The sequence below is a fragment of the Thamnophis sirtalis genome, unplaced genomic scaffold (genome assembly GCF_051295495.1).
Source record: "Thamnophis sirtalis isolate CommonGarterSnake01/CBP01778 unplaced genomic scaffold, rThaSir2_p1.2 scaffold_7, whole genome shotgun sequence".
Lineage (NCBI taxonomy): Eukaryota > Metazoa > Chordata > Lepidosauria > Squamata > Natricidae > Thamnophis > Thamnophis sirtalis.
In genome coordinates, this window is record NW_028261387.1 from 89258735 (window position 1) to 89268899 (window position 10165).

At 44.8% G+C, this 10165-nt stretch overlaps 1 protein-coding gene across 1 annotated transcript in view; it reads left to right on the forward strand.

The window, feature by feature from the left end:
- The window catches only part of NTSR1 (neurotensin receptor 1), a 174157-nt gene extending 168111 nt beyond the window's left edge, over positions 1 to 6046 (forward strand). The window contains 2 exon segments of the mRNA XM_087720570.1: positions 2626 to 2716; positions 4735 to 6046. Coding sequence (XP_087576696.1) covers positions 2626 to 2716; positions 4735 to 4984 — 341 coding nt within the window. The 3' untranslated portion in view covers positions 4985 to 6046.
- The last annotated feature ends 4119 nt before the right edge of the window (positions 6047 to 10165 follow it).

Genomic DNA, 10165 nt, shown 5'->3' on the forward strand with positions numbered 1-10165 from the left:
GCCATCACTGGATTAGAGTTCTGACATGGCTGGGAATCAACCAGAAAATCCTAAGATTCTGGACTAGATGGGGAAGTTAAAAGCAAACAAGCAATGGTAAATTACAGGGCTACAATATCGTCATTATGATTATACAGTCCTCAATTTATGGCCATTCATTTAGTGTCTCTTCAAAGTTACAACAGTACTGAAAACAAGACTCACGACTGTTCCGTGCACTTACAACATTGCAGCATGCCCGTGGTCACATGATAAAAATGAGGGGGTTTCACAATCAGCATCTATTTGGGGTGGTTGCAGCATCCTCAGGTCACATGATTGCCATTTGTGACCTTCCCTGCCAGCTTCTGACAATCAAAGTCAATGGGGAGAAGTCACATTTATTTAATGATGGGCTGTTTCACTTAAAACTGCAAAGATTCGCTTAAGACTACTGTCAGTCCTGCCCCAATCTGATCCTTTGGGAAAGAAAGACCCTCGACTCCATTTGGTTGAAGTGAAAGGGTTGGTTTTTTTTAGAAAAAGCACTTGGGTACAGTAAAGTCAGGCAAGCTCTGGGTTTCCCATGCTCAAAAGATACGGAAAGGTTTCCCCACATCCCAACCCTCCATCCGTAACCAGTCTGTCTTCAGCCAATCGAAATTCGCCAAAGTGTTTTCAGAATGCGGAGATGTTTTGGAGTAATCCTCAATCTTTCTCAGGTTGCCAGACTTTGGATGCTGCTACAAACTGATTCCAAATTTCTCTGATCTTTATCACCTGTCACTCTCCCACCCCCCTATTGTCCATCACGTACACACACAGTCCAAACCGGTAAAAACCCACCTTACTTTGCTCCTCTTCTGTCATGTTCCCATACTGTATTTTTCAAAAAAAAGAGGCTAAAAATCTGGATGCGTCATACACTGAATACAACATTTTTTTTGCCTCCAGAAACCCTGCCTCTTCACCAAAATGGCCATGCGTAGCCTTTAGGAGGCTTCCAGAGAGTTCCTGGGGGCTGGGAAGGGCAGAAATGAGTGAAAAACAGGCCATTTTTTGCTCAATTTCCCCCCTCCCCAGCCCCTGGAGTACTGTACAAGCCTCCTAAAGGCTATGCCTTCCATTTGGGGGGGGGGGAACGAGCCCGTTTTCACAAACAATGGGCCCATTTTAACAAAAAATAGGCCATTGTAGCTCATTTTTGCCTCCCCCCACCCCAGGAGCACTCTGCAAGCCTCCTAAAGGCTATTCATGCCCTTTTTCTGCCCCCAGAGATCCGGGCCCTGCCCACTCTCATGGCCTTTCGCAAAGCCATTAAAACCTGGCTTTTCCGGCAGGCCTGGGGCTGTTGACCCCTTGACTGAAGTCCAGCCCCCTCCTGATTGGGTGTTTCTTGTGTTCCTTTTTAACTTTGTTGTGTCCCATTGTTTTTTTAAAATTCTTTTTAATCTTTTTTTTTCATTTCTGTAAGCCGCCCGGAGTCCTTTGGGATTGGGCGGCATAGAAATTCAATAAATGAAATGAGATTCACTCAACAGCCATATTGCTAATTTAGCAACTGCAGCAGTTAACTTAGCAACCATGGCAAGAAAAGTCATAAAATGGGGCAAAACTCACTTAACAACTGTCTCATTTAACGTCAAACATTTTGGATTCAGTTGTGGTCGTAAATCAAGGACTACTTGTATGCGGATAAGAAGGAAAATCAGATTGAATAACTGCAGTATAAACACTGTGGTTGTTAAATATACAGAATGAGCATGGCTGCCTAGCAGTCAAGACACTCAGCTGCCGACCGAAAGGAGGGCAGTTCAAGACCCAAGTAACGCATGATGGGATGAGCTCCCATTCCCTGCTCCGCTTTGGTTTGTTTTGATCTCCACGATGTAGAAAAGATATGGAGACTCTAGAAAGAGTGCAGAGAAGAGCAACAAAGAGGATTAGGGGACTGGAGGCTAAAACATACGAGGAACTCTTGCAGGAATTGGATATGTCTAGTTTAATGAAAAGAAGGACTAGGGGAGACATGATAGCAGTGTTCCAATAACTCAGGGGCTGCCACAAAGAAGAAGGAGTCAAACTATTCTCCAAGGAACCTGGGTGTAGAACAAGAAGCAGTGGGCGGAAACTAATCAAAGAGAGAAGCAACTTAGAACTAAGGAGGAATTTCCTGACAGTTAGAACAATTAATCAGTGGAACAACTTGCCTCCAGATGTTGCGAATGCTCCAACACTGGAAGTTCTTAAGAAGAGATTGGACAACCATTTGTCTGAAATGATATAGGGATTCCTGCCTAAGCAGGGGACTGGACTAGAAGACCTCCAAGGTCCCTTCCACTCTGTTATTACTTATTATATATATTAAGCTCCTGTCCACCTCGCAGTTTGAAAGCATGCAAATGCAAGTAGACAAATAGGTACCACTTTGGTGAGAAGGTAACAGCATTCCATCTTGGCTTATAGTTATGCTGGTCACATGACCAAGGAAATATCTTGGATCATGCTGGCTCCTTTGGGTATGAAACGGACATCAGCACTGCCCAGTCGCAGTTGGACACAATTAGTTTCCCCTTGCCTTTTTCTTTTTTTTTAACCTTACAAAATGAGTAGCTAACTTCATTATTCCTTCACTCTCCATTTCAGGTGCTGTTGTGATTGCCTTTGTGGTGTGCTGGCTTCCATACCATGTGCGGCGGCTTATGTATTGCTACATCTCAGAACAACAGTGGTCAGAGTAAGTAATGTGATTCCTATCCTTGTTTTGGGCAGAGATGAGCAGGCTAAAGGTCTAGACCAGTGATGGCGAACCTATGACACGCGTGTCAGTGCTGACACACGTAGCCATTTGGGGTGACACACACAGGATTTCATGCGATTCATCCTCGGCGGCCGTGCAGAATCTGTGCTGGAGGAACGGGGGGGGGGCGGGACGTGTGATCTCCCCCGCCCACACTCACTTACTGTATCGCCGCCGCCCCTTTCTGAGCGCAGGGGCTGCTGGTAAGGCGTGTGTGCCGTGCGCACACACGTCATCAGCGCGGCGAGGAAGGACCCGCAGGAGAGGAGCGCGGGAACAGTGCGCGCCTCTCTCCAGTCAGGCCGGCACAGAGAGTCTACTCCTGGGACTGTCGGTTACGACCGCACCACACTTATCTCAGTTCACGGCAGGGCTGTGGAGTCTGCTGCTTCCAGCTCCACGTCCTCATCAACATGCCGCTCCGGCCTGCCCCCACTATGAATATTCATATTCTTCGCCCTCGCATCACTAGGAATATTCATAGCAGGGGCGGGTTGGAGCGGCATGTTGATGAGGACGTGGAGCTGGAAGCAGCCGACTCCACAGCCCTGGTTCACGGCACCCCAAACAAATTCAATAATATCAAGGGCAACATACGAAATCGACTGATGAACAAAGAAGTTACTAAGCAGGTATGTTAAATAATTTGTTTTTGGTTTATTAAATACAATTATATATTGCAATTATACATTTTTGTAGTTTAAACTATAAATTGCGCAAAATTATGTTTTTGTCGAAGTGACACACAACGCGAGTTATGCTCGATTTTTTGCCGATTTTTGACACACCACGCCAAAAAGGTTGCCCATCACTGGTCTAGACTTTTCTCTCAAAACTCCTTGGATATCCTCTGTGGGTTCCTCTTTTGCTAGCGAGTATCAAGGATGGAAACTAATCAAAGAGAGAAGCAACTTAGAACTAAGGCAACATTTCCTGACAGGGAGAACAATTAATCAGTGGAACAACTTGCCTCCAGAAGTTGTGAATGCTCCAACACTGGAAGTTTTTAAGAAGACAACTGTTTGTCTGAAATGGTATAGGGTCTCCTGCCTGAGCTGGGGATTGGATTAGAAAACTTCCAAGTTCTCTTCCAACTCTGAATGCGTGTGCATGTGTGTGCGCATGCGTGCGTGCATGCATGTGTGTGTGTGTGTGCATAACTCTGGAATGCCTCGAGCAATTTCAACCAAATTTGGTACATAGATGACTTACTCTCTGGAGAAAAATACTGTGGAGGCTAAGACATCCCCAACACCCCTTGGGGGGGGGGGTGTTCTTTTAGGATACAGCATGTTGTACCGTACTGCCATACTGGCTTCTACTGTACAGCGCAGTGGATTTGCCATGGTAACGGCTTCACAGTACTCCACAAAGGGGCTCCCTCTGGTAAGGGGGAAAACATTGGAAATTATGTTTACTCCGGATATTTTCCCCCTATAAATAAATACCCAGGCAATGCTGGGTTATCAACTAGTTCTAAAATAAGTATTCTTTTGACTCAATTATACACTAGTGGGTAATGGGACTTTAACAGTTCTGGTGCAATTTGAAGATCTATCTGTTTCATTTCCCAGACTAATAACATCTTCAGAGCTAGAAGGGAATGGGGTTTGCGGAAAGGAGAAGGAGGAAGAGGACTGTGAGGTCCTTGGTGCTCTGTGTTTTTGGGGGTTTTCTTACAGATGTTTGGTGACATCATCAGGGCTAGAAGAGAGTAGGAAGAAGAGAAGAGGAAGAGGAGGAGCAGGAAGACTGTGAGGTCCTCTGAGTTTGGAGGTTTTCTTGCAGACATTTCATTACCCAACTAGGCAACTTCATCAGTGCTAGAGTGTTTCTGGTGGTTCTTGGAATTGGACTGTGTTTACACTTTACAACAAGAGCAAGCCACTTGTATATATTTTTTTCAGTTGCATTCCACTGAGAATATCTTCCCCCTTTTTTTCCTTCCCTCTCAGCTTCCTTTACGACTTCTACCACTACTTCTACATGCTGACCAACATCCTCTTCTACGTCAGCTCAGCGATCAATCCGGTCCTCTACAACTTGGTCTCCACCAACTTCCGCCAGATCTTCTTCTCCACCTTCATTTCCATATGCCTGCCGTGGAGAAAGAAGAAGAAGAGAACCAAGTTCAACAGAAAATCCAACAGCATCTCTAGTAACCATACTTTTTCTAGCCAGGTCACCAGAGAAACTACTTACTGAGACATCGGGATGCCCGAGAAGAAAAGGAAGGAAGGGGAAAAAAAGGTTCCAGCAAGACAGGAAACAGAACTTGTGAAAGGGGGTCTGTCCTGCTTTCAGACACGACTTCCAACCTCACCGCCGCATGAACATGTTTAGCTGACTGCTGTCCATTGGAATGAATACATGTCCATGGTTAACATTGAGGTGATGTTCCTGCCTTTGCCTCCGGCTTTTTTGTGAGTTGTGTCTCCATGTGTTGTCATCTTGATCCAGCATAGAAGTTGCCTGTTGATGTTCTCCAGGAAGCTTTCTCATCTATGGCCTCAATGTTGATGGCCAAGCTTCAATGCCTTTGGACAAGCACCAGGGAAATTCAGGAGATTCAGGCCCCTTCCAATGAGTATAAATATTTATTGCGATCTTCAGCGGTCCAGAAGAATCTGGCGAACTGGCCGTTAAGGGAAATGAGCGGGAGATAAGAAGGCATTCAAGGCGGGCTGGACTTCATTCTCTTGCAGGTGCACAGGGATTCGTGACTTATGACACGCTTGACCCCTCCCTTGGGCTCAGCCTGGTCATCTCCTACACCTCTCTTAACCGTACTCATTCCATTTCTCCGTTTAGAAGTGCCATCAGCAAGGAGATTGAGATCACCTAACCTGGTTATCTTGAAAATGTAGGGAGGAGGCAAAGAATGAGCAGGATTTCATTTTTGCAGCAAAAGGCAGGGTTGTGCTTTTTATACACAGGTAGTCCTCGGCTTACGGCCACAATTAAGTGAATTTTGCCCTATTTTATTGCCTACCTTGTCACCGTTGTTCAGGGAATCATTGCAGTTCAATTCATGACTCGGTTGTTAAATGAATCTGATTTCCCCTTTTTGACTTTTGCTTGTCAGTAAGTGAACTCACGGCCCCGTGACACTGCAATCATCAGAAATACAAGTCAGTTGCCAAGAGCCTGAATTTTAATCACCTGACCCTGGGGGGGGGCAACAGTCGTAAGTGTGAAAAACAGCCATAAGTCACTTTTTTCCAGCGCCGTTGTAACTTTGAATGGTCCTTAAAGGAACTGTTGTAATTCGAGGCTCCGTACCACAAGTCTTTACGGGAACGGGGAACATACACTTTAGTAAAGAGCACGCAGTACTCAGAGAATGACGTTGTGTTTTTGGAAATCAGGCTGCATTCAAACTTCACATCTTGTGTAGGGAATTAAGTTTGGATCTCCTTCCCCTCCTCAATTTTTTTTTTCCAGAAAGAGAAATGCTTTGATAAAGCTAATAATGTCCTCGAGGATCTAACTTGGAAGAACAACAGTTGGATTTACCGCTTCCTGAAAAATAAGACCGAAACGGAAAATAAACCTTAGCAAACCTTTTCAGGATGCTGGTAATATAAGCCCTACCCCAAAAAAATAAGCCCCAGTTAAGAATGTCAGCCAGACGGACGCAGTTAGTACCGTATTTCCCCCAAAGTAAGACCTAACCAGAAAATGAGCCTCAATGCATCTTTTGGAGCAAACATAATAATATAAGACCTGGTCTTCTTTTCAGGAAAACACGGGTACCTTCGTTCTTGGTAGCCCTCGACTTACGATCACAGTTGAGCCCAAAATTTCCGTTGCTAAATGAGACATTTCTTAAGTGAGTGTTTCCCCATTTTTACCACCTTTCTTGCCAAAGTTGCTAAGTGAATCACTGCAGCTCTTAGGCTAGTAACAGGTTGTGAAGGTGGCTTTGCTTGTCAGAAGGTCGCAAAGAAGGATCACACCACACACACACACACACACACACACACACACACACACACACACACACACACACACGGGCCACTGCAACCATCATAAATATGAACCAGTTGCCGAGCATCTGAAATTTGATTATGTGACCCCAGAGATGCTTCAGCGGTCATGAGTGAGGAAAAATGGCCATGTCACTTTTTCAGGGGCGTTGTAACCTTGAACTGTCACTAAATAAACTGTTGTAAGTCAAGAGCCACCTGTTGTGGCCCGCCAGTGGCCAGTGGAGCTGGTGGCAGACTCAGACAGTCAGGAGGTTGGGGAGGAACATGGGCCAGTCCTGGAGGCTGGGGAAGGCGCGGATGAGGGCTCTGCATCAGAGGCAGAGATGGGGCCAGGGCCATCAATTATCAGCTGCCTTCAGAGTCGGAGATCAGTGGGGCAGAAGAACATCTGGAGCCTGTTCCCGATGTCCGCATGTGCAGAGCTGCCAGGAGAAGGGAACAGCTAAGGAACAAGGGTCGACTCTGGAGCAAAGGCACAGGTGGTCAGCGAATGGCCCCTCCCATAGGGAATAAAGAGGAGCGAAAGGGGAGTGGAGTTTGCAGGAGACAATTTGTTCGTTTAATTAGTGTGAAGCTTTGTTGGTGACTCTCAGAGACTCCTTGCCAAGTATTTTCTTGTACAGCCTTGCGTTTGGAAGAGATCGGCCTGGCAGCTCTCCAAGCCTGATAAGGTCTGTGGTTGTAAATTCACCCTTGAAAGACTGTTTGCCGGGACTTTGCTGGATGTGAAAGAGAGGAAATCACAGTAGCTTAATAAAAAAAGGGGGGGTTGTGTCGGGACAAGGAGTCTGCTTCGTGATTTGGTGAAGCCTACATCAGAACACTACCAGAAAAACAGTCATCAATATGAGCCAGTTGCGAGGTATCTGTTCACATAACCATGGAGATTCTGCAACAGTTCTAAGTGTGTAAAACAGTCATCGGACACTTTTTCCCAGTGCTGGACAGTCACTAAATGAACTGTTGCAAGTCGAGGACTACCTGTGTAGGTTTCATTTTTCTGCACCAGGGCTCCGTTTCTTGATCGAAGCTCCCCGAGAGGATATGTAATATACGATGCCTAAGATAGGAATTTCATAGGGGAAGGGAGCTTTGGATGTTTGCTAGACTAGAGAGATAAAGAATAAATGGAATGAATTAATTGCTTAATTAAGGAACAAGCATCCAGATGTCTGCTAGAAAGAAAATTTTGCTCCCGGAGTATGAACACTAGCTTAAAGGAGAGGGATCTAGTTAACGTTAATTAATGATCATTGCTTCTTTTACAACTGATATCACAGCAAGCACAGGGCAGGGGGACAATATTCTGGATCCTCCATAGAATGGAGGGTTCTGTTTAAGATCTAAGCCACCAAATCAAATAAAAAAACCCTACGGAAAACAAAGTTGTTGTTGTTGTTGTTGTTGTTGTTGTTGTTATCATCATCATCACCATTATCATCATTATCATTATCATCATTATCATTACTATTGCTGGTTAATCTTTGATGAGATTCACAGCCTTTGGGGCTGGTTGGTAGCTCAACAGCTCGAGTCCTAACCAAGGACCCAGGAACTGTTAAGGTAACGTCGGAGGATATAAGCTGTTCCAAGTAGGGTGTTTTTTTGTAGAATCAGTATGTTCAAATCAGGTAAATTTACAATTTCCAAATAGCGAGGTAGCCCTTTAGGTATTGCTCCAAGGGCTCCAATTACAATCGGGACAACACTCGATTTCTTTTTCCACAGTCGCTCAACTTCAATTTGCAAGTCCCGGTACTTTGTGATTTTTTTCTTGCTGTTTATCTTCAATTCGTACATCACCAGGTATTGCAATGTCAATGAACCATACTTTTTTCTTTTCAATTATTGTTATGTCAGGTGTGTTTTAGGCCAAGTGCCTGTCAGTCTGAATTCTCAAGTCCCACAAGATCTTGACTTTCTCACTCTCTAGAAGCTTCTCAACCTGATGGTCCCAGTGGTTTTTGCTGTACTCAAATCCAAACTTTTGGCACAATTTCCAGTGAATGATCTTAGCAACGGGGTCATGGCATTGTAGGTAGTCAGTTTGTGAAATTTTGCTGCACCCACTGATCAAGTGGTCGACTGTCTCGTCTTTCTCATTACAGGGACGACATTTGCTGTTGGTGGTAACATGCTGAATTTTTGCCTTCATGCAGTTTGTGGCTAAGGCTTGTTCTGGAGCTGCCAAAATAAAGCCTTCTGTTTCTTTTTTCAGTACTCCTGATCTTAACCAGTTCCAAGTTAGCATTTGGTCAGCTTTGCCTTCAATATTTTTCAAGTATTAGCTATGCCTATCTTTGCTTTTCCAATTTTCAGCTCGCTTCTCAATTACTTCTTTTTTGTATTCAGCTTTCGATTTAGTTGTCTTCAGAAGGCCTTCTTTATTTACTTCCTTAATCATTGGTTCTTCACTTTTCTGGAGGTAATCATTCAAGCTGTGTCTTCCTTCTTCCACAGTCTGTTTTACTTGTAGGAGTGCTCGGCCACCCCCTGCTCTTGGTAGATATCATCGGTCAATATCACTTTAGGGTGCAAAGCATGATTCATTGTCATAAGCTTCCTTGTTTTTCTGTCCAAATTGTCCAACTCCATCATTATCATCATCATCATCATCATCATCATCATCATCATCATCATTACAGGTAGGCTAAGGCTTATGGCCACAATTAAGCTCTACATTTGTGTCAGACATATGTTTGCCCCATTTTACGACCTTTCATGTCATGGTCCTTAAGTGAATCCCTGCAGTGATTAAGTTAGCAACACGGTTGTCAAGTGAATCTGGCTCCCCCATTGATTTTGCTTGTCAAAAAGTCACAAAAAGGGATCGCATGACACTCCCCACCCCCGGGGGACACCACAACTGTCGTAAATCTGAATCAATTGCCAAGCATCTGAATTTTGAGCATGCGGCCATGGGGATGCTGCAACAGTCGTAAACATGAAAAGCATCCATAAGTCACTTTTTAGCGCCATTGTCTAGTCGAACGGACACTAAATGAACTGCTGTAAGTCGAGGACTACTTGTAACTGTTCCAAAGTAGGATGTATATCACCATCGTCTTTTAACGACCTCATAATCCCTTGCAGGGTGAAGTCTGGGCAACTGACTGGAGCTCAGCGTTTACTGGCCAGATGCCCTTCCTGTCGCCAATGTGGAGTTTTTTTCAGCAGATATATTCTCAGTGTGCCCAGAGAGAGAAATATCTGCTTCTACCTAGGATCGAACTCACAGCCTCCTTGATTGTGAGGTGAGAGCTCCCCCTCTAGGCCACCGCACCACCCGCAGAGTAGGATGTATATACAGTAATGAATTTTCAGGCATGGCTGCCCCCTTGCTCACACGGCCGTTAGTAATGATGTAGTTCGTGGATCACTAGAGCCAATTGTG